General features: G+C 48.8%; 2 protein-coding genes across 8 annotated transcripts in view; one reads left to right on the forward strand and one right to left on the reverse strand.

The window, feature by feature from the left end:
- The window catches only part of LOC137434173 (uncharacterized), a 52678-nt gene extending 40299 nt beyond the window's left edge, over positions 1–12379 (forward strand). For 4 of the 7 annotated variants that reach the window (XM_068126907.2, XM_068126909.2, XM_068126910.2 and 1 more), the window contains 3 exons: positions 5459–5512; positions 7772–7880; positions 11916–12379. In XM_068126907.2, coding sequence (XP_067983008.2) covers positions 5459–5512; positions 7772–7875 — 158 coding nt within the window. In that variant the 3' untranslated portion in view covers positions 7876–7880; positions 11916–12379. The remainder of the gene's footprint in view (positions 1–5458; positions 5513–7771; positions 7881–11915) is intronic. The other 3 variants (XM_068126908.2, XM_068126911.2, XM_078785361.1) reach the window with 1 other exon arrangement.
- A 1904-nt stretch (positions 12380–14283) lies between these two features.
- Positions 14284–23006, reverse strand: LOC137434175 (cyclin-dependent kinases regulatory subunit 1). Its single transcript, XM_078785363.1, has 3 exons — positions 22848–23006; positions 17933–18060; positions 14284–14617 (listed from the first exon to the last, which is right to left on the reverse strand). The coding sequence occupies exons 1-3, from the start codon at positions 22904–22906 to the stop codon at positions 14571–14573; spliced, it is 234 nt and encodes a 77-aa protein (XP_078641489.1). The 5' UTR covers positions 22907–23006; the 3' UTR covers positions 14284–14570.
- Between the last annotated feature and the right edge of the window lie 839 nt (positions 23007–23845).

Below are 23845 nucleotides of genomic sequence, written 5' to 3' on the forward strand. Positions count from 1 at the left end.
ACCAAGGTCCAGTCAACAGCCATGCTCCACCAGGAGACCCACCCAGAAGACATGGTCCACACACCTCGGACACGCACAGCACCACGTTGACCCTCAGGCTACACAACTACATCCCCATCATCCCGCATCCCAAATATCAGCACAGTTGCCCCCGCAACCAGTTGAAAGCTGTGTCTTGCTACCCTATTAATTTCATCACAGCCTCCAACACTTTGGTCTACACACCTGGATCAATAATGGCGTCACTGTACAGTGTCCACCATGGCATTTCAAAATCCACCCTTAAATTTCCATCTAACCCACAGATTACCCATGCCAACCATTTGTCACATTTCACTCACCTCACCAAAGAAGGATGCTTTGCCATACACATGCCAGCCGAGCATGGCCCATATGCTCGGCGCGTTACACATCTCCCGATTCACATCCCCATGGCTCTCTTCCCAACCCGAGAGTCCATAAATCATAACGGAGCATCTGTGGAAGGTCACTCACACCATCACGTTCCACAGATGCCCCAATGGTTGTCCGGCAGGCTATCTCCATCCCTGTCCATTCGGTTTGACCCGCGTCCATCGACCAACACGGCATGGCAGGTCATCACATGCCAGTTGTCCCAAAGTCTCAGGGAGAGGGTGTCAGGTCGCATGCCCGGGTGATCACTACATCAGGCCCAAGCTGGCCATCTGCGGTGCCACCACCAAAGCGCGACCCACAACACCTCCCCCCAGTGGTCCTCAATATTTGCCATCCCAGGCTTGAGAAACCACCTCGGACCTCCCTGGAGGTCTTAACCCCCACCAGGGTCCGGTGACCCTGCCGGCCCGAGCCACCAGCTCGGACGGCGCCCCGACGGACAAGGGACGCCACACTCCACCAGACCCCCCGTGGGACCCAGGTCGTACCTCGACACCCAAGGCTGGACCCCACGTCCAAATCTCGCCATCACAGCCCCCCAGCTGGCTGGCATACCCAAATTTTGAAAGGGGCAACTTTTGCCCGAGGCCATCACCCATGACCTCTCCATATCCAGATCCCGCAGCCCGGGGACCAATCCAAACCATGGCTGCTCCAAATCAATTTCCCATTGTAATTTTATTTTACAAATTTTCATTCCCACTGCCATTCCGCAGCTGCAGGGAACAACCTCTACCACCGGTTGTTCTGCCCCTCCCTGCAGTTGATCCAAATTCCCTACAGGGACCAAATCTCCAGAAGCTCTATCTCCCGATCCTCCAAGATCCAAATCCAGCCCGGAGCCAACACACTCCCCCAACTGGTTGTCCAATTTTGGAGCCTCTGTTTCCAAATAGCAGTGTACAGTGAGCGTCCCCTCGGTCATTCCAACCACCTCCTTGGACCAACTCACCTCTTCCCCCAGACCCCTTTGGGCCTGAACAAGCTCTACCTCCATGGGACTGTCACGGGTCTCCAGCCGCTGGATCAAATCATCCTCATCATTACAAATCATTCCTGGCCCCGCCAGGCTTTGATCAATATCCCCAATAAATACCCGGTCCGGCTCTATCGCATGGACCCCCAAAAACTCTACCCCCTCTTGCTCCGCACCACCGCCCTGGTGCTGCACAATTCCAAATTCATCCCCCGGTTGGGGTGTTGTGACATCCACACGGTCCCGATAAACAACCAGGCCAGAATGTGGGAAACATTCCCCATTACAACTCTCACATTCCAAATTTCCTTCCCCGCTCACCTGTGGACTCTCCACGTTTACCTGCAGGCATTCCCCCTCTACCTGTACACATTCCCCATCCACCTGTGGACATTCCCCATCCACCTGTGGACATTCCCCATCCACCTGTGGACCTGCGGTCTCCCCATTTACTTCAATTGCCATTCCCTGTGCAATTCCCAATTTTGCCATTCCCGGCTCCTGAGCCCCGTGCACATCTGCATGGGCCGTACTCTCTCCTGTTCCCAATCTAGCTTCCCCCCGTTCCGATTCAATTTTTGCCACCTTTGGCTTCTCCTGTGCCCCCATTTGAGTTTCTACTTTACCCTCAAATTTCCCCAGTCTGTCCGTAATTTGGTTTTGCACTCTCCCTTCTATGCCATCAATTCGTTCCCCCAGCTGCTGTGCCATTTCCCCAATTTTTCCTTCCATACTGTTTTCTAACCCCTCTAGCCCATTTTTCACTCCCTCTATCTGATTCTCCTGGGCAGCCATTCTATTTTCTACCCCCATTAACCCATTTTTCACCTCTTTTATCCCGTTGTCTAACCCCTCAAAATTATTGTCTAACTTCCCGATTTTCTTGTCTAACTCCTCAAAATTATTGTCTAACTTCTCACCGGTACCCCTCGCTTCGTCCCTCATTACCCCCATTTGGTTCTCCAATCGCTCACTCTGAGCCCTCATGTCTCCCATCTGCTTTCCCAATCGCTCACTATCGGCCCTCTGAGCATTTATTAAATTTACTATGGTCTGGAGATCTATCGGGGCCGTCCCAGCGGCGGGGAAAGTTCCAACGCTATCCTCCTTATCCCCCATTTCCGGCTCACTCCCGACGCTGACGGAGGCCTCACTACGCACCTCCATTTCGTCGACCTCCGACATCCGCTTTCCGGAAGGTCGTACCCCGCGCGCGTATTTATTTTAATAATTCCTGAAACACAATTTAAATTTGACGAAGACGCGATATCGCGCTCCGTTTGCCCAATTGATTATCAAATTTCTCCGCCTCAACTATAAAAATTTTGCGTTCGAACGTCGAGCGCAATGTACGCCCGACCGTGTCGATGTTGCCCCGCGGACAAAAAAATTTGTCCGACCGTGTCGATGTCTCGCCGCGGACAAAAAAATTTGTCCGACGGGTTCAAATCCCACTCCTGACACCACTTGTCGCGTATCCGTGGTTAACACCACAGTTACGGATGACCGATTTGCGAGACTTTAACTCCCGAGGCGAACACTCAATGGCGGACTCAAGTTCAACACCAACGCGCGGAATGGCGGGACGCAGCGAAGGCTCCGCAACCTTATCTATTAAAATCAAACACCCAGGAAAACTGCGTTCAAATATATACAGAAAATAATATAAGGGTTTATTAGGAAAAGTAAAGCCAGTGAAAAAGCCCGCCGGTAAATCTAATAACTCTAATCGGGACGTCCCCACACGACAGACAGCAAACACAAACGAGGGAGATTAATTACGAAAATAACACGTCTTGTAAAATGTACACAAGGAGCTCGGCTTATCTGTCTTTGTCGTCTTGTATTGTTTGCCGTCCACCCCGGCACCGCTCGGCCCCGATGCACCCACGAGGCCTCGCTCCACCAGGCTCCGATCCTCTCGCCGCCCACCAGGTCCGTGCACCACGCTCCAAAGCACCCAACGCAAGCCAGCAGCTTCACACGAGGTCGATCCCCACACAAAGCACGAAGACAGGACCGGAGAGAACGCAGGTGTGACTGCACGTCTCGTCCTTCCAACTCGCTTCTCAATTGCTCACTGCCAAGCTCGAACTCGACTGCGACTGCCCGAAATGGCGTGTCCTCTCCAACTCCAACTGGCGAACTAACTCCGTGTGACTTGCGACTCAACTCTCTGGTGCCTGCCTGCGTCTGCCACGAACTCAACTCAACTTCGCGAACTCCTCTGAAATGGCGTCCGACCGTCGCCTATATTGGTGGCCGATGACGTCACATTGGCGCACTCCCCAGCCAATCAAAGCCTCCCGCGACTCCTGACATCTCCCCCCTCCGCCACCCTGCGGTCCCGGCATAACACGTGCCGGCCAGGTTTGTAGGCCTTTGGAGGTGTACACGGTGGCGGCCACTTGTGGCGGTGTTTTTGACCTGGTTTCCTGTCAATTTATTACGAAGTCCTTGTCAGGGAAAGGGGATTATTTAATGTTGCGCTAAGGACCTAACTAATGTTTATGTGGTTTGCAGTGCCATAATGGACAAAGGTTTGGCTACTAGGTGATACTCACAGGGGCGTTACCTTTAATCCCTCACTATTTAACACTCGGACCTCCAGGTAGATCCACAATCATACATCTTACCCCGACAAACGCCTAAACATCAAAAACTTATTACATGTAGAGTCCCTGTCACGACAGCCGAATACCTACCTATTCAGATCTACCTAGCTCTAGATGTTGCATTACCAAATTCATAACAATATATATATATATACATACTGTATATATATATATATATATATATATACATATGAGATTAATGAACAGGATTAAATAATTTAATTGATATATGTGGGAAAATTATATGCCCAGGCACCTGCAATTTTCCCACACATATGATTGCAACTCTCAACTGCATACTCAGTCAGGGTCACCCAGATAGCTCAGATGGCAAAGCACTGGTATGGTTTTTCATGGGACCTGGGTTCGATTCCTGGTCTGGCCATATAATTTTCCCACATATATCAATTTAATTGCATATATTATATTATATATATATATATATATATATATATACACATATATATGGAAAGTATTCAGACCCCTTCACTTTTTTCGCATTTTGTTATGTTGCAGCCTTATGCTGAAATCGTTTAAATTCATTTTTTCCCTCATCAATCCGCACTCAATACCCCATAATGACAAAAAGAAAACAGGATTTTAGAAAGTTTTGCAAATTTATTAAAAAGAAAAAACTGAAATATCACATTGACATAAGTATTCATTCCCTTTGCTATGACACTTGAAATTTAGCTCAGGTGGCTCCCATTTCTCTTGATCATCTTTGAGAAATTTCTACACCTTGATTGGAGTCCACCTGTGGTAAATTCAATTGATTGGACATGATTTGGAAAGGCACACACCTGTCTATATAAGGTCTCACAGCTGACAATGCATATCAGAGCAAAAACCAAGCCATGAGGTCGAAGGAACTGCCTGCAGAGCTCAGAGACAGGATTGTGTCGAGGCACAGATCTGGGGAAGCCTACAAAAAAATTCTGCTGCATTGAAGGTTCCCAAGAGCACAGTGGCCTCCATAATTCTTAAATGGAAGAAGTTTGGAACAACCAGGACTGCTCCTAGAGCTAGCCGCCCGGCCAAACTGAGCAATCGGGGGGGGGGGGGGGGGGGGGGGGGGGGAAGAAAGGCCTTGGTAAGAGAAGTGACCAAGAACCCGATGGTCACTCTGGCTGAGCTCCAGAGATCCTGTGTGGAGATGGGAGAAACTTCCAGAAGGACAACCATCACTGCAGCACTCCACCGATCTGGGCTTTATGGCAGAGTGGCCAGACGGAAGCCTCTCCTCAGTAAAAAAAAAAACACATGAAAGGCCACAGAATTTTGTTTCTCACAGTCTGAGAGTCCTTTAGGTGCTTTTTTGCAAACTCCAAGTGGGCTTTCATGTGTCAAGTATATATATACAGTATAAATATATATATATATATATATATATATATATAAAACTGAAACTATCTCTTAGTTTGTGTTAATAGGTTGTTATTATTTTCAGCCGCTGAATCAACAGAGATTGCACTGAATGGGAGAGAAGATAATGGAGCACAGAGTAAGGCTGCATCTCTACCAAAACCTACTACTAGAAATACTACTACTACTACTAACTACTTTTAATGTCCCCAATAATTCCCACATTATTGTGGGGTAGACTGGGGATTCTGTTTGCTTATGATTTGAAAGATTCTTTCACGAACCCGTTGGCTCGGCCTGACATTCGCCAGTAGATGGCAGGAATTTTTTACTTTATTCCGGGTGCCAGCAATAACTAGCCAACATTTCCTAAAAGACGTGCAATCTTTAACGTGCACCAACTCATGCTAGCAAATGGGATACCCAGCTTAATGTTCTTGTAGTGGATGGTGCACACATTGATGCCTCGCTTTACTTGTCAAGCACCAGGGTGACAGTTTATAGCTGGGTCATGATTCGATCCCAGGGTAAACCGCTCAAAGGCGAGTACGCTTACAGCTAAGTTATCCTCATATCGACCACATACTAGGAAATTAATGTTTATATTCATAAGATGCACATTAAAAAAATATATTATATTGTAATTTCCGACAGCAAAACATTGTTACACATGTTCAAAATAGTGTCGCAGATAAAGACAAAAATTGTGCATTTTATGAGAAAAGCATGAATTTTTTAACATAGTTAGTGCATACCATAAGGTTTATTTTCAGATGTGGAGGGAAGTCAGATTTGACCTCTGAGAACCGTGAGAGGTCAAATCCAAAATGGCGGCCAGTCCACCGAGTCTAATGTTCAAACGCGCTTAATTTTGGAACCAAATAGTGTAGAAAAACATTATAGGTGTCATTTCCAACTAAATTGGGGATGCTCAGAGGTGAATGATGCTTTCAATGAACTCCTCGGCATGCCAAGTGAGGTCAGTGAAGGCTCAATGTTACTGCTGGAGCGATTTGTGGTGCTGATGTACGATAGAACCAGTGAGAGCACGGAAGTGAATGATGCCAGGAAACAGCTCTTCACACAGAAGTGTAGAACTCTAGAGAACATTCCTCCAACCCAGGCAACACTCAAGCAGCACATCAAGCGCACTTGCTACCAGGCCAACTGTTGGAACCAGGCATTGGTCATGGATCCAGAGATGCCAGAGCCATCTGACTGGGGCTGGACAAAGGAAACAACTGGGTGGCAGCATCTTTGGACCACTCTCCCTGAAGCATCAAAATCGTGCCATGAATTGATCCACTGTCGCTGCAAGAAAGGGTGCACTGGATGCTGCAAGTGTGGCAAAGCTGCATTCAAGTGCACTGCACTGTGCTTTTGTTCTGGAGACTGTTAGATTTAGATCATTACCAATTTTCATCATTGCACTTGATTTAATGTAAGCTTCGGTGGACATACTTGGTTAACTACAGTTATTTTTTCAGAGGTTATTGCATCATTCCTTGCAGTGTAAACACTTTTTTTCATCATTTCTGGTCTTTGGGTGTTCTGTACCTATTCCTGTACCTGAAAAAATAAAGTTTTAAAAGTTCAAATGAACTTTTTCCAATATCAGTTCCAACTGCAGTATCATAAAAATAGATATTTAACGTAATTTGACCTTGACCGTGACCTAAATGCATGTCCTTGAGTTCTGGCGATCTCAAAAGTATCACCAAATGAATGGGCATCCCCAATTTAGTTGGAAATGACACCTATAAGCGCGTTTGAACATTAGACCCGGTGGACTGGTGGCCATTTTGGATTTGACCTCTCACGGTCCTCAGAGGTCAAATCTGACTTCCCTCCACATCTGAAAATAAACCTTATGGTATATACTAACTATGCTAGAAATTTCATGCTTTTCTCAAAAAATGCACAATTTGTTAAAATATGAGAGCTTATCCGCTGCACTAAAAGGTGGATAATAGTGGAAGAAGAAATAGGCAAAGGCCAATATCAGACATTGCATTGATCTGCATTTCTTTTTATCAACTTTAATTACATCAAACGACTGGGGAAGGTGAATGAGTGAAAGTGATTTTATAGAAATCCCTGTGAGTGGGAAAGAGCGGAGCGGGAGGGGAGAAGGAGAATGGGAAGCTGGTGAATGAATAAAAGTGATTGCTGCTTACATATACAGCAATCAATTGCACAATGCATTGTATTAAAAATGATCAACAAATGCTTATATAGCCTTCTGAAGGAAGATTAGGTAAGCACAAAATAAATAAATATAATTAGTAAAGACAAAAGCTTAATTAAATATTGACAAAGAAGCTTACAATTAAATATTGACAATTTTAAAAAGATGGCGTTTCTTAGACTATTGTGTGTTTGCTATGACAAATTACAGGTACCTCATTTGTTGAGAAGGACAACTCTGTACCCTTCATCCCAGCAGCGAGTCCTTCTCGTCTTGCGACACCCAAAGACATGGATCCTGACATCCTGATCTAACGATGGTGAGATACAACTCTTTATGTTACAATGGATGTCCACTTTGTTAACTGGTGCTGAGGATAATAAATGTAAAGGGGAAGGTTGGGGTAAAGGAGGGCAGAGAGGTTCTCATAACTGTTGAGAAATAATGCATGGCTCACAATATAAGTTGCAAAAATTGACGTTTTGGGGATTTAGGTGGTTCGACCTTGAGGGAAAAACACCTTATGATGATATTTCATCAATTATAATCAGTGAATGAAGGTGTAATAATTTTTTATTGTGAAAACCCTAATGGCTGGCCCCCACATCTCCCCCTCCTACCCCACCCCCCATCCTTTTCACTTTATATTTGCTTTATAGCCTTTTCACTTTTAAAGTGCTCGATCTTTTCATGGTTTTTGCCACGCTCCCCCCCCCCCCCCCCCCCCCAATCCTGAGATGCTTCTGGTGTACCTGAGCGTACTAGCTACTTCCCCATCCTATGGGGCATACTCGCAGCAATTATACTTATGTGGCAAGAGTGCCTTCAACACTACAACTACGTTGTACTGTGTACTTGATAGTTCAACTTGATGTACCTACTCACGACCTGCTGAGGAGAGGGTGGAGATTTCTGCACCCATGTCCTGACCACGGTGGTATTGTATGACCATGCATTCTGGCCCTTCGGGGTTAGGATGCATGTGTTTTGAATGACCATGTGCTTCAGCCTTGGGGTTGAAGTGCATGTGTATGCTAATGGGACAGTCTTGATAGACGGTGTGCCTTGGCCGTGGGTTCAAGGTGGCACATCCAAGGCTGTTTAAATGTTTGATTTTTTTAAACCTTTTTTTATTATAAAAAAGGCAGGCCACAGACTGGCCTCAAAAAGCCCATGTCCTGAGGAGGGGCGGAGCTTGCATCAAGCAAGAAAATCTGTTTTATACCTGAACATACACTACATGACCAAAACGATGTGGACACCCAAACATCGAACATCTCATTCCAAAATCAGGGGCATTAATATGAAGTTGGTCCCTCCCCCTTTGCTGCTGCAACAGCCTCCACTCTTCCACTCTTCTGGGAAGGCTTTCCACTAGATGTTGGAACATTGCTGTGGGGATTTGCTTCCATTCAGCCACAAGAGCATTAGTAAGGTCAAGCACTGATGTTGGGCCATTAGGCCTGGCTTGGAGTCGGCGTTCCTATTCATCCCATTCGGTGTTCAATGGGGTTGAGGTCAGGGCTCTGCAGGCCAGTCACGTTTTTCCACACCGACTGTATGGACAAACCATTTCTGTATGGACTTCGCTTTGTGCACGGGGGCATTGTCATGCTGAAACAGGAAAGGGCCTTCCCCAAACTGTTGCCACAAAGTTGGAAGCACACAATCCGTCTAGATTTTCTAGAATATCATTGTATGCTGTAGCGTTAAGATTTCCCTTCACTGGAACTAAGGTGCCGAGCCCCAACCATGAAAAACAGCCCCAGACCATTATTCCTCCTCCACCAAACTTTGCAGTTGGCACTATGCATTTGAGTAGGTAGCGTTCTCCTGGCATCTGCCAAACCCAGATTTGTCCGTTGGACTGCCAGATGGTGAAGCATGATTCATCACTCCAGAGAACGCGTTTCCACTGCTTCAGAGTCCAATGGCAGCGAGCGTTACACCACTCCAGCCGACGCTTGGCATTGCTCATGGTGATCTTCGGCTTGTGTGCGGCTGCTCGGCCATGGAAACGCATTTCATGAAGCTCCCAGCAAACAGTTGTTGAGCTGACGTTGCTTCCAGAGGCAGTTTGGAACTCGGTAGTGAGTGTTGCAACCGAGGACAGATGATTTTTATGCGCTACGCGCTTCAACACTCGACGGTCCCGTTCTGTAAGCTTGTGTGGCCTACCACTTCACGGCTGAGCTGTTGCTGCTCCTAGACGTTTCCACTTCACAATAACAGCACTTACAGTTGACTGGGACAGCTCTAGCAGGGCAGAAATTTTACGAACTGGCTTGTTGGAAAGTTGGCATCCTATGACGGTGCCATGTTGAAAGTCACTGAGCTCTTCAGTAGGGCCCATTCTACTGCCAATGTTTGTCTATGGAGATTGCATGGCTGTGTGCTTGATTATATATACCCGTCAGCAATGGGCATGGTGGAAATAGCCTAATCCACTAATTAGAAGGGGTGTCCGCATACTTTTGGTCATGTAGTGTGTATATACATACATACAGTGCATTCAGAAGGTATTCAGACCCCTTCACTTTTTTCACATTTTGTTATGTTGCAGCCTTATGCTGAAATCGTTTAAATTCACTTTTTTCCCTCATCAATCTACACTCAATACCCCATAATGACAGAGAAAACATGATTTTAGAAAGTTTTGCAAATTTATTAAAAAGAAAAAACTGAAATATCACATTGACATAAGTATTCATACCCTTTGCTATGACACTTGAAATTTAGCTCAGGTGCCTCCCACTTCTCTTGATCATCTTTGAGATATTTCTACACCTTGTTTGTAGTCCACCTGTGGTAAATTCAATTGATTGCACATGATTTGGAAAGGCACACACCTGTCTATATAAGGTCTCACAGCTGACAATGCATATCAAAGCAAAAACCAAGCCATGAGGTCGAAGCCTGCAGAGCTCAGAGACAGGATTGTGTCGAGGCACAGATCTGGGGAAGCCTACAAAAAAATTTCTGCTGCATTGAAGGTTCCCATGAGCACAGTGGCCTCCATAATTCTTAAATGGAAGAAGTTTGGAACAACCAGGACTCTTCCTAGAGCTGGCCGCCCGGCCAAACTGAGCAATCGGGGGAGAAGGGCCTTGGTAAGGGAGGTGACCAAGAACCCGATGGTCACTCTGGCTGAGCTCCAGAGATCCTGTGTGGAGATGGAAGAAACTTCCAGAAGGACAACCATCACTGCAACACTCCACCCATCTGGGCTTTATGGCAGAGTGGCCAGACGGAAGCCTCTCCTCGGTGAAAGACACATGAAAGCCCGTTTGGAGTTTGCAAAAAAGCACTTAAAGGACTCTCAGACTGTGAAAAACAAGATTCTGTGGTCTGATGAAGCCAAGATTGAACTGTTTGGCTTCCGTCTGGCCACTCTGCCATAAAGCCCAGATCTGTGCCTCGACACAATCTGTGCATTCGGCTGGCTCAGTGTGCGGGCGCGCTTAACCGGCGCCATTGTTCGGGTGCTTCGACGTGCAGTGACTCGGATTCGATGACCACCGAGCTCCTAAAAGTCCTCATTGAGGCACAAAGCTGAGTACCAGCTGATTTAAAACATTTATTCCCTTGTTTGTATACGAGTCTGAGTGGAGACGTCTCAATATAGGAAATGGTTTTACTTTACCTTTCATTTTTATTATCCTTGCATTCATTTTCATTAAATCCTATATTTTTGGCATTTTTATTCTTGTATTTTGAATTTTGCCTTCTCGTATTTTTGTTTGTGGGTCGAGTAATATCCCCGTGGTGGACGTCCGATTAGATAAGGCTTTGGGCCTTTCCCGTGCATGCAAAAAGATAATCCCGCCAAGTTTTGAAATAAGCCTCGGAGTTAAAGCAATGTTTGGCTATCTGCCACCTGTGATCTTAATCACCGGTGACACGACAATAGATATATATAGATATATATATATGACTTGTGACCAGGTGTGTTTTGAACTTATATATACATATATATATATATTAAAGATTGCATTAATAACTGCATTATTATTATTATTATAGTATTGCTTGCTAAATTATATGTGGTTAATTAATTTGAATTATGTATATCACCTGTTATCTTTTCTTTTTTAGCTCTAAATTCCTTCTGCACAACCCACGTCTCCCTCTGCTTGTGTTGTATAAGATTATTTATATGTAAACAATCCGTTATGGCCCCTTCAATAAAGAGTGGCCAAACATTATTCCCAGAGAATGGGACACTGCACGAACACCTGACACTACATTTTAGAAGCGAGTTTGTTCAAACACTTTGCCAAATGACTTTTAATTGATGCTTATAAAATTCACTGTCGTGAGATCAGTTAACTTACCTCCGTAACTCTGCTCACAGGTTTGACTGCTCAGTATCATTTTACCAATCCCTCTCCATCATTAAACAAGAAGGTACATTTTGGATGGAGGAGCAAATGACTACAGGAATGTACCGGAAGAACTTACAGTAGAAGAGGAAGAAACATTTTAATCGATAACCTCATTATTAGGAATGTGCTAAAGAGATGTAGACAATAGTAATCTGTTACCCTATACTATTGCATTCTTTTTTGTAGGGTACCTTATAATTAAACAATAGGTAAAAATAAAACATTTTAAAAGTAGTCTGAAAAGGGTTTGTTGAAATGGGAAATGAAAGGGATGAAAAAGGTTTGTTTGTCATTTTTCTTTGTTACTTTTCTGGCTCTGTATCAATTTATCAACGTACACATTTATTCATCTATCTCATGCTGCATCTGCCTTCCATGTGATGTTTGGGAAGCAATTGCACACCAATAAATCATAAAGTTCATGAAAGAATAACTTATTTGTAACAAGTCACTACACTTTATAATCAACCTTAGTACCATATTTTCACCTCAATCTCTGCCAACTGTGTCATACTGCACTCCATCAAATATATGGCCTTTAAATGTTGAAACGGATAAGTTACTGGGGGAAGGCAAAGGTTGTGATGAGGGGTCCTTCAACTGCTCGAAACCACAGTTGTCCGTGGAACATGGACCTTCACAGGCGCATTAGCCTGATTTGGTCAACATCCCTCATCGGGTCGTTTATGGTTTCCCACAATTTTTTTCACCTGGCTGGTGTAATATTCACCTGTGATTGTAGTTTTGTGATGCATTTGGTCAATTGGCATCCCAGAAAAGCGAGACCACGATCTTGCAAGATGAGGATTCGATGCAAAATGTCTTGGGTGGTGGTGATCCCTTGTGCTTTATTTGAATGGATTCAAATTTGGTTTCAGGATCCCAGTGATGAAAAAAGGGGCAGAAGAGGAGAGAGAAGGTAGGGGTGGCAGGAACAACAGGTGGGGGGAAGTGGAGAAACAAGGGCAAGAGGAGGAGCGGATGGTGTAGTGGAGGTAAGAGGGAGTAACATATAATAAAATATGAGGAGGTAAAGAACATATAATAAAAGGAGAGGGCAACAAGAGGGGGTGAGAGGGAAACAACACCAGTAGAGAACAGGGACATCGGGAGATGTGTGGAAGGGAGAAGGCTGGGGCAAGGTACACGGGATAAACAAGATGGACCCTACAAGGACTTTCAGGAAAGAAATCGGAATTTGAAAGAGGTGGATTTAGCATGGATTAATGGGGGTAGCAAAGATCATGGTTTTGGATTGGGGACGATCTGAGATGGTGGTGAACAGCTGTCTTGAAGACCTGGAGGGAGGAGTGGGATTGAAGAGAATGTGGGAGTTCGTTCCAAGGTAGTTGGGGGGGGTGGAGGGGGGGGGGGGGGAGAGAAGAGTAACAAATAAGTGAAGGTGAGCAGTGATTCTGAATTTAGGTAGTTTCATCAAAAAGAGGTTGATGGTAGGCCGTGTGTGCCCTGAACAAACCTGGGGCAGACAGAGCACAGAAAGAGCAGAGGGTGCAAGGCCAGGAAGGAGGTTGGAGAACATAGAGAGACCACCGACTTGACTGCACTGTGAAAGTGATAGGCCCATAGACAGCTTCAGGCAGGAGTGGCAACATCAAACAACAGGGGTGAGGGGGGAAGTGGCAGGAACATGTGGGAGTGAGAGGGGAGCAGGTTGGGGTGACAAGAACAATAGTTTGAAGTAAGAGGGGTGAATAGAGGGTATGGTCGGCAAGAACAATGGGGGTGGGGGGGGGGAAGTGGGAGCGGGGTCAACATGGTGGAGTAGGAAAGGAGGAGCAGATGGGGGCGACAGTGACAACAGAGAAAACGGGAAGGAGTGGGTGGTGGCAGCAGGAACTAGAGTCTACTAGGAGTAGAGACATGGCACATCCCACAATTTTCTGGTCATACGAGTCATGGGTGCCATTTTGCTTCCATGTATCGGTCATTTAATTAATTTTTGTTTTCCGATATTCCGTCAAGGCTCGTGTAAGAGCTAACACAGAACATATAATAAATAGGCCCATAGACTCCGCTTCAGGCAGAAGATTCCAATCATCTCAAAGGCCTTGGTTTGCACAGCATCAAGCTGAGCAAGGTGTGAGGCAGGGGAGCCAGCACAGAGGGGAGTGCAGATGTCTTTGTATCATAGCACATGCTTGTACCAAATTTGGTCAGAATCCTTTCCACGGTTCACAAATTATTGCGGTAATGCAAGTCTGCTACGCACGCTAAAGCATAGCACTGGCACAGTAGAGATCCAGAAAAGCACTCACTTCCCAATGCAAAACGAATGTTTCCATCCATTGCACACCATCAAATGACAAGAAAAAAATATATAAAATAACCTTTTTTATTAAACCTACAATATCAAGACTACAGAAAGTGTGAGATCTAAAGAAAAAAAAAAGTTTTGTTTTGTACACATCAATGGCATATTTCAATCAAAAACCCAAACAAAGCATGATTTAAAGTGAAATAATGCACGTTCTGAACAAATGGTGGGTGCACTGTAACGCCAACAAAGGCACGCACACAGGAGACAAAAAAGGAAAAAAGGCCTATAAATAGCTTAAAACAAGTGACAGGCAGAATTAGCAGCAGAGTTAACAGACTTCCAGGTGTCACTGCATTTTGGGAAGTGGTCGCCGGAACAGCAGAATGTGCGGTTCTGAATACGGGAGAAGAGAAAACAAAATTTAATGAGAAAGGAATTGCGATTTGTGAAGCACAAAAATGAGTGTAAATCCCCAATCTTCTGCCCCCCCCCCCCCCCACCCTAACCACCCCCCCATCCCACTTCCACTCAGAATAAGAGTTGAAGCACATGCAGACCGGAAGGTAACTTTGGGACTATGCTCGCTCAGTCCATTATTGTCCAGTATCCATTCAATGGGAAACACCTTTGATCACCAATCCGAAAGGGCTGAAAGAATGGCATGGAGGTATTTATTTTTGTATACAAGATCGAGGCTCGTGTAAGAACTAGCATATAAAACACAAAAAACATAAACGGACAGATAAGACAATAAAAGGAGGGGAGACAAGATCGGAAGAGAGAGAGGGAAGCACACAAGCACAACAGTAGAGAACAGGGACATCGGGAGATCTGTTCGGCCGAGTTATTTGGGTTAGGCTTCGTTGGGAAGGGCTTCGGATGCACGAGGCAGGCCAAAGGAATTTGCTAAATTCAGACACTGATTATACCTACAGCATGGAGAGAACGATTTGGGATTTATTCCGAACATGAAAGGATCAAACATTACATTACGTGGACTTTGGTATCCGGACCACCTTCAGCAAACTATTTTTATTCTGTATACGTAGTCGAGGCTGGTGGAAGTGTAAGTAAGTATTAGTACACTGAACGGATTAGGACACAACAGAACAAAAGGAACAGCAAAGAGAAGGGGGGAACACCAACAGCAGAGCTGAAGACCAAGATTGAGACAGACTTGGTCAAACAATTGGTGTGGGGAAAAATGAGAGGCAAGAGGATGCAAAAGGTGGACAAAGATGGAGACAGAATGAACCTCTCAGGAGGGAAAAGTGCTTTTGTTCTTAATCTATTTTCAAGTGTTACAAATCACCAATCCTGCTCGGGAATGCATATCAATGGGAAGAGAAACATGTGCAGGTATTCGGTACATTCAACTGCACGAGTATATGGAAACTGCTGCTGCTACTCCTGGACTCTGTGTGCTTCTCTCCCAACAAGGTGGAGAAGTTCTTGTCAAAGCTCGACTCAGATTCTGCAACTAGACCAGACGAAATCAGCCCATGGGTCCTAAAATCCTGCTCTGTCGCTCTATATCACCCTCTCTCTGTTCTCTTCACCCTCTTTTGCTCAAGGTCATCTGCCATCTGCCATCGACTTGGAAATCAGCCAACATTACCGCTTTACACAAAAACTGTGCAAAAACAGATCCTTGCAGCTGCAGACCAAGCAGCCTGCTCCCAATAATCAGTAAAGAATTGGAATCCATCATCGCTTCTGATATTAAATCTTTCCTCTTCTCCAATGGCTTGATCTCGGATCATCAATTTGGATTCAGACCAGGTCACTATACTCTGGACATGCTGCTTCTGCTGTCTCAACAATGGATGGAGGTCCTCAATGCCAAACAGGAAATCAGAGCCATCTCCCTGGACATATCACGTGCCTTCAATTTGGTCTGGCACCCTGCTCTGCTCTCCAAACTCTCCTATGGTATCCATGGAAATCTCCATGCATGGCTTGCGGACTTCCTCTCCGTTAGCAGTCAACGGGTGGCCCTGAATGTAATTCTGTCATCTCCCCTTCCTGTCCTGGCTGGAGTTTCCCAAGGTAGTGTTCTGGGCCCTGTACTTTTTCTAATCTTCATTAATGATCTCTCCAGCTCTCTGGAAAATCCTCTCTATCTTTTTGCTGATGACTCCACTCTCTGCGACTCCATCTCTCATCCCTCAGATCAGCAGTCTGCAGCCTCCTCACTCTCTGCAGACCTGCACAAAATCATACACTGGTCAAACAAGTGGAACATGTCTTTCAATCATGACAAATCTCACACTCTCAATTTGTCTCTCTGAAAAGACCGACTGGACAACCCTCCCATCTACTTTCTCAACAATCCTCTCAAAGAAGTTCTGTCGCTCAAGCTTTTGGGTCTCACAATCTGCCATGATCTTTCCTGGGAAAACCACATTTCCAAGCTGGCCTCCAAAGCCAGTCGCCGACTGGGCATCCTCTGTTGTGCGAACCCCTTCCTTGGCACACCTGAGCTCCTCACCACATACAAAGCAGCTTTCATCCACAGCTAGATGAAGGACTGCTCTCCCCTCTGGGCTGGTGCTCCTGCCTCACACCTCGCTCGGCTTCACGCGGTTGAAACCAAAGCTTTCAGAATCATTGGAATCTCCCGCGATGAAGCTGATTCTGAGGGCCCTTCTCTCTCTCACCGCAGGCAGGTAGGCGGTTTTCTGTCTTACAACGACTCTTCTCCGGCCTTGCTCCCCGTGCTCTGTCTGTGCTCTGTCCCCCAAATATTCCTTCAAGATGCACAAGTTCTGTCAGAACCCCTCTGATGGTTAAACTGCCAAAATCAAGACTCTCTGCTCACCTTCACTCTTTCATTCTTCTTTTCTCCCACCTCTAGAACAAACTCCCACACTCTCTTCAATCCCACTCCTCCCTCCAGGTCTTCAAAACAGCTGTTCAACACAATCTCTTAGCCTCATCATCCAAAACCTTGATCTTTTTTACCCCCGTTAATACACCACAAATCCACCTCATTCAAATTCCATTTTCTTTCCTGAAAGTCCTTGTCATGACCATCTTGTTTATCCCGTGTACCCCGCCCAAGCCTTCTCCCTTCCACAGATCTTCTGATGTCCCAGTTCTCTTCTGTTGTTGTGCTTCCCGCCATTGCCCCCTCTTGTCTTGTCACTCCCTTTATTATATGTTTTATGTGTTAACTCTTACACGAGCCTCGACTTAGTACACAAAAAAAAGAAGTAATATAGTTTGTAAATTGCTGCACATCCATTTTCCCTGTTTCTTTATTTCATATTCTAACACCTCAACCCAAACATTTTTAGAGCTACATAATTAATTTATGTAAATACATTCTGGTTTACTGGGTGGAGTTGGCTGTGGCAATGTTACACCACTGCATGACACGGCTACCTAGCTGCAAGACACCGCTGCCCGGCATTGCGGCATTATTACCCCCAAAGTTCCAAGGTAACATTGACATACTTTTTTTTATTTTACTTTTTACATGAGAAAGCAATAAATAGAAGGTTTCTCTGGTTATAACAAAAAGAATGAGGACAAGTCACAAAGGGTTTGTATTCTGTATACTTTGTCTTTAATTGGCTTTGGAATGAAATGGTGTCAGTTACCCCGCATAACCTCATTCCACGGCAACGCCGTGGACAAAAGACAAAAGTCCTAATAGAGAACAAATGCTGCAGCTGGTCAGAGCTCGACCTCGGATCGTCTCACCTGGGTCATGGATCATGTAGTGAATCCAACCTTGGCTTTGCTGCACCCCGATGCTCCGCCATTCCGTTTCAGACATCAGGTGAGTCTTGGGCACGAGCTTAGCTACATCCTTGGGTAACATCACGTGCCTGAGCAGAACAAAAAATAAAAAAAGTTTGGTATGAGGTAAGAACTCTGCCAAATTTTGCAGGAGAGCTTTGTGAGGACACACAAGTTCAACACTAGGATTTTTTTTTTTTTTTTTTTTAAAGCTTCCCAACCATGAGTTTGTGAAATTCTCACCCAGCTTTTGGAAAAAATAAATAAAAGAATTTCACAATTTGTCACCTTACCTTGAAAATGTGAAGCAATGTGCACGTGAGATCAAACATCTCAGGGTCGAGTTTGAAGATTTACAAAATTTGCTTTCTTTAACAGAAGTCACTTTTTGAAGTTACATTTTACTAATATTGTCAAAATGATGCTCGCAGAAAGTTTTAATCAGATTGGTTTGTTTGGAGTTCTTATTGGAGAATGTAGCTTCAGACGTTTTGACCTCATTTTAAAATTCCATATCCAGTAGAATCTCATAAGATATGTTCCATGAACTGGTTGCAGTGTTTGAAATCTATTAAAACCAGGACCTGCCCCACACATCCCTCTACACTATTAACCCTAACCCTCTCTCCCAAACCCACAAGCAAAACATAGACAAGTTAATAAAATAAAGGAGGGCAGAGCATTCAGATTGGATCAGGTGAGAATGACAGTCAGAATTGCCCCCAACAACAATAGGTTTATTATGCTAGTGGAGGACCTTTGCCAGGACGAGATAAAAGTAGTCTACGCCAAAACAGGTTAACGCACCGTTTGTCACTTGTTTTTTGTATACATAGTTGAGACTCGTGGAAGAGCAAGTATTAGTACACTGAATGGATCAGGATGTAACAAATAAAAACAGGATGCAAAAGGAGCAGTAGTGAGAAGGGGAAACACCAACAGCAGAGTTGAAGGCCAAGCTAGAGGGAGACCTGGACAAACAATGGGTGTGGGGAGGAATTGGGGGGGGGGGTGGGTGGGAGGGAGGAGAACATGTATGGGGTGGACAGGATGGATACAGAAGCAAATTCCAAGGAGAGAAAATTGGAAATTTGGATGGAGGAGGGATTGGGGGTGGAGTGTTAATGGGGGTAGAAAAGATAATGCAGGTGGCAAGAGGAGGAGGGGTGGGTGGGCGGTCAGGTGGTGGTGGGGATGGCAAGAGGAGGAGGGGTGGGTGGGCGGTCAGGTGGTGGTGGGGGTGGCAAGAGGGGAGTGGTGGGCGGGCAGGTGGTGGGGGTGGCAAGAGGGGAGTGGTGGGCGGGCAGGTGGTGGTGGTGGTAGCGGTGGCAAGAGGGGGAGGGGTGGGCAGGCAGGCGGTGGTGGTGGCATGAGTGGGAGGGGTGGTTGGGCAGGTGGGCAGTAGTGGAGGCAAGAGGGGGAGGGGTGGATGGGAGGGTGGTGGTGGTGGCAAGAGGGGGCTGGGTGGGCGTGCGGTGGTGGTGGCAGGAGGGGGAGGGGTGAGCGGGCGGTGGTGGCAAGAGGGGGAGGGGTGGGCGGGCAGTGGTGGTGGTGGCAAGGGGGGGGAGGGCTGGGCGGGTGGTGGTGCTGGGGGCAAGGGGGAGGGGTGGGCAGGCGGTTGTGGTGGTGGTGGTGGTGGCAGGAGGGGGAGGGGTGAGTGGGCAGTGGTGGCAAGAGGGGGAGGGGTGGGCGGCCAGTGGTGGTGGTGGCAAGGGGGGAGGGGTGGGCGGGCGGTGCTGGTGGCAATGGGGGGAGGGGTGGGTGGGCGGGTGGTGGCAATGGGGGGAGGGGTGGGTGGGCGGGTGGTGGCAATGGGGGGAGGGGTGGGTGGGCGGGTGGTGGAAATGGGGGGAGGGGTGGGTGGGCGGGTGGTGGCAATGGGGGGAGGGGTGGGTGGGCGGGTGGTGGCAATGGGGGGAGGGGTGGGTGCGTGGGTGGTGGCAATGGGGGGAGGGGTGTGGCAATGGGGGGAGGGGTGTGGCAATGGGGGGAGGGGTGGGTGGGCGGGTGGTGGCAATGGGGGGAGGGGTGGGTGGGCGGGTGGTGGCAATGGGGGGAGGGGTGGGTGGGCAGGTGGTGGCAATGGGGGAGGGGTGTGGCAATGGGGGGAGGGGTGTGGCAATGGGGGGAGGGGTGGGTGTGGCAATGGGGGGAGGGGTGGGTGTGGCAATGGGGGGAGGGGTGGGTGGGCGGGTGGTGGCAATGGGGGGAGGGGTGGGTGGGCGGGAGGTGGCAATGGGGGGAGGGGTGGGTGGGCGGGAGGTGCAATGGGGGGAGGGTGGTGGGTGGGCGGGAGGGTGGCAATGGGGGGAGGGGTGGGTGGGCGGATGGTGGCAATGGGGGAGGAGTGGGTGGGTGGTGGTGGCAATGGGGGGAGGGGTGGGTGGGCGGGTGGTGGCAATGGGGGGGAGGGGTGGGTGGGCGGGTGGTGGCAATGGGGGGAGGGGTGGGTGGGCGGGTGGTGCAATGGGGGGAGGGGTGGGTGGGCGGGTGGTGGCAATGGGGGGAGGGGTGGGTGGGCGGGTGGTGGCAATGGGGGGGAGGGGTGGGTGGGCGGGTGGTGGCAATGGGGGGATGGGTGAGTGGGCAGGCAGTGGTGGCAATGGGGGGAGGGGTGGTGGGGGCGGGCAGTGGTGGCAAGAGGGGGAGAGGTGGGTGGGCGGGCGGTGACGGGTGGGTGGGTGGGTGGTGGTGGTGGCAGGGGGGGGGAGGAGGGTGGTGTGGGCGGGCGGTGGTGGTGGCAGGCGGGGGAGGGGAGGGGTGGGTGGGTGGGCGGTGGTGGTGGCAGGGGGGGAGGGGTGGGTGGGTGGGCGGTGGTGGTGGCAGGGGGGGAGGGGTGGGTGGGTGGGCGGTGGTGGCAGGGGGGAGGGGTAAGTGGGTGGGCGGTGGCGGGGGGTAAGGAGTGTGCGGGCAGGCGGTGGTGGTGGTGGTGGCAAGGGGGGGAGGGGTGGGTGGGCGGTGGTGGCAAGGGGTGGGTGGGCGGGTGGTGGTGGCAAGGGGGGGAGGGGTGGGTGGGCGGGCGGTGGTGGCAAGGGGGGGAGGGGTGGGTGGGCGGGCGGTGGTGGCAAGGGGGGGAGGGGTGGGTCGGCAGGCGGTAGTGGCAGGTGTGGGTGAGGTGGGTGGGGGTTGGGTGTGGTGGGTGGGGTTGGGTGTGGTGGGTGGGGGTTGAGTGATGTGGGAGGAGGTGGGGTGAGGTTGGAGGTGAGAGGTGAGAGGGTGGGGTGAGTTGGGCGTGGGCCGTGGGGGTATGACTTTGGAGTGGGGGTGAGTTGGGAGTGGGAGGGGTGAGTTGGGAGTGGAGGGGGAGGGGAGGGGAGAGTTGGGAGTGGGAGGAGGGGGGAGAGGGGTGAGTTGGGAGTGGGAGGGGGCTGGGGGGGAGGGGTGAGTTGGGAGTGGGAGAAAGGGGGCTGGGGGGGAGGGGTGAGTTGGGAGTGGGAGGAGGGGGAGTGGGAGGAGGGGGGGAGTGGGAGGAGGTGGGGGTGGGAGGAGGGGGGGGGTGGGAGGAGGGGGGGAGTGGGAGTGGAGTGGGGGGAGTGGGAGGAGGGTGGGAGGGGGGGTGGGAGGAGGGGGAGGGGGGGAGTGGGAGGAGGGGGGAGGGGGAGTGGGAGGAGGGGGGAGTGGGAGGGGTGGGAGGAGGGGGGAGGGGGAGTGGGAGGAGGGGGGAGGGGGGAGTGGGAGGAGGGGGAGGGGGGAGGAGGGGGACGAGGGAGGAGGAGGGATGCGGGGAGGAGGGGGGAGGGGTGGGAGGAGGGGAGGAGGGGGGAGGGGTGGGAGGAGGGGGGAGGGGTGGGAGGAGGGGGGAGGGGTGGGGGAGGAGGGGGGAGGGGTGGGAGGGGGTGGAGGAGGGGGGAGGGGGTGGGGGGAGGGGGGAGGGGGAGTGGGAGGAGGGGGGAGGGGGGAGGGGGAGGAGGGGGGAGGGGGGAGGAGGGGATGAGGGGGAGGAGGAGGGATGCGGGGAGGAGGGGGGAGGGGTGTGGGAGGAGGGGAGGAGGGGGGAGGGGTGGGAGGAGGGGGAGGGGTGGGAGGAGGGGGGAGGGGTGGGAGGAGGGGGGAGGGGTGGGAGGGGGTGGGAGGAGGAGGGAGGGGGTGGGGGGAGGGGGTGGGAGGAGGAGGGAGGGGGGTGGGAGGAGGGGGGAAGGGAAGGGAGGAGGGGGGAGGGGGTGGGAGGAGGGGGGAGGGGTGGGAGGAGGGGGGAGGGGGTGGGAGGAGGGGGGAGGGGGTGGGAGGAGGGGGGGAGGGGGGTGGGAGGAGGGGGGAGGGGGGGAGGGGGGTGGGAGGAGGGGGGAGGGGGGTGGGAGGAGGAGGGGAGGGGGTGGGAGGAGTGGGAGGAGTGGGGTGGGGGGGAGGGAGGAGGGGGGAGGGGGGAGGGGGTGGGAGGAGTGGGGTGGGGGGGAGGGAGGAGGGGGGAGGGGGGTGTGAGTTGGGATGGAGTGGTACTCGATAGCCAAACTTTGCAGAGTTAGAGTTAGAACATGAAGCTTTCCTCTGTATTTCCATAATCCATAAATATGTATTTCCGTAATAAGGGGCCAATCAATCAAGGTGTTCTAACAGTAACATGCGTTTCTCAGGATAAAATATACACACTGTATGAACCCGACTCACTCCCCTCCCGATAGCGATATACACTGTTCTGTATCTGTATACAGACGACTCACCCGTGGGCGTGATATATCACCATTTTTGATGAATACATTTTTAACAAACGCATCCCATAAACACGACAGGAAAACAAGTTAGAGCGAAAAATCGACTTGCTGGCCTTTTACTTTTACTTTTAGCCGATCTGCGTACAGAAAATACATTCTCGACTTTATCAAGATTGCACGTTTCCCTGAAGTATTGTTTTCGGCATAAAGGTTCCCGACGATCTCACCTGTATTCGTACTGCTCGTCCGTGTACTTGTCAGAGTAATATATCTGTTTGTTCGACATCTCGCGGCATTCGGGGGGGGCCTAAAAAAACACAGAAAAAATAAAAAATCTAACGAATGCTTTCGACCACAATTTGAATCTTCTGAAGGATGTATATCATTGGATGAACAAAGTCAGCTGATTCGCCGACTTCTTTCGATAAGCTCGCATCATTGGTCGCTTTTAGTCACGTGATATACAGTCTTTGTAGTTTATTGGTCAATATTTTCTGCCTTGCGATTCTTCGCACAACATAACTTTCCGGTCAGAAATATGACGAAACGTCTGTTAGTAAAAAAAAAAAAAAAGAAGAATTATAAAAGAAACAAAATTAAAATAAATTTAAACGATATCTTCCGGATCGAACTGAAACGTACCAATTACATTACACTCGGAATTTTGTTTCGTATATGGACGCAAAGATAAAATGTATCTCCCTTTTTAAAATAGAACATAAACAATGATTTGCAACGCATGGACAGATTTAATTCTACATATATTTTATTCCTTGTCAGCACTCTTTGGCTATGTTCACGCCCCTTCCGGTTCGGATGCGGATGCGTTGAAAATAAAGCCTGTTTATCCATAAAACTTTGACACAGAACGAGATCACAAGAAAGTCTAGTTATTCACTCAAAATCAACTACGAGGTGCGGATTTCTTAAGGTGAAAGTTTAACAACACTGATGGCAAAAAAATTTTTTGTTAAATGGCTGAACCACAAGGCCGCCGTGCAGCGTGCACGCAAAAACGTAGTGACGTCACTTCCTTAGTGACTGACAAGTGACAACTAGAGAGTACACAACATTACTCGGGCGAGACATCGCGGAGGGCCTTTCTCTCAAAGTTTGTAATGCATGGAATGCCTTGCATGTGCTCTGCATTCGGTAGAGCGTTGATCAATATACGTTTTGTATTTGATTGATACTGATAGGCTGGATCTGGATCCGGGTCTTCACC

This window comes from Myxine glutinosa, chromosome 10 (genome assembly GCF_964187855.1).
Source record: "Myxine glutinosa chromosome 10, kmMyxGlut1.1, whole genome shotgun sequence".
In the NCBI taxonomy this organism is placed as follows: Eukaryota; Metazoa; Chordata; class Myxini; order Myxiniformes; family Myxinidae; genus Myxine; species Myxine glutinosa.

Bases quoted from the DNA above. Each gene is read 5' to 3' on its own strand.
- LOC137434175 (XM_078785363.1), bottom strand. From the start codon at position 22,906: ATGTCGAACAAACAGATATATTACTCTGACAAGTACACGGACGAGCAG. The intron at 18,061-22,847 runs GTGAGATCGTCG...TGTTCTGCTCAG, and splicing joins GACGAGCAGTACGAATACAG to GCACGTGATGTTACCCAAGG. The intron at 14,618-17,932 runs GTGAGACGATCC...TCCCGTATTCAG, and splicing joins CTACATGATCCATGACCCAG to AACCGCACATTCTGCTGTTC.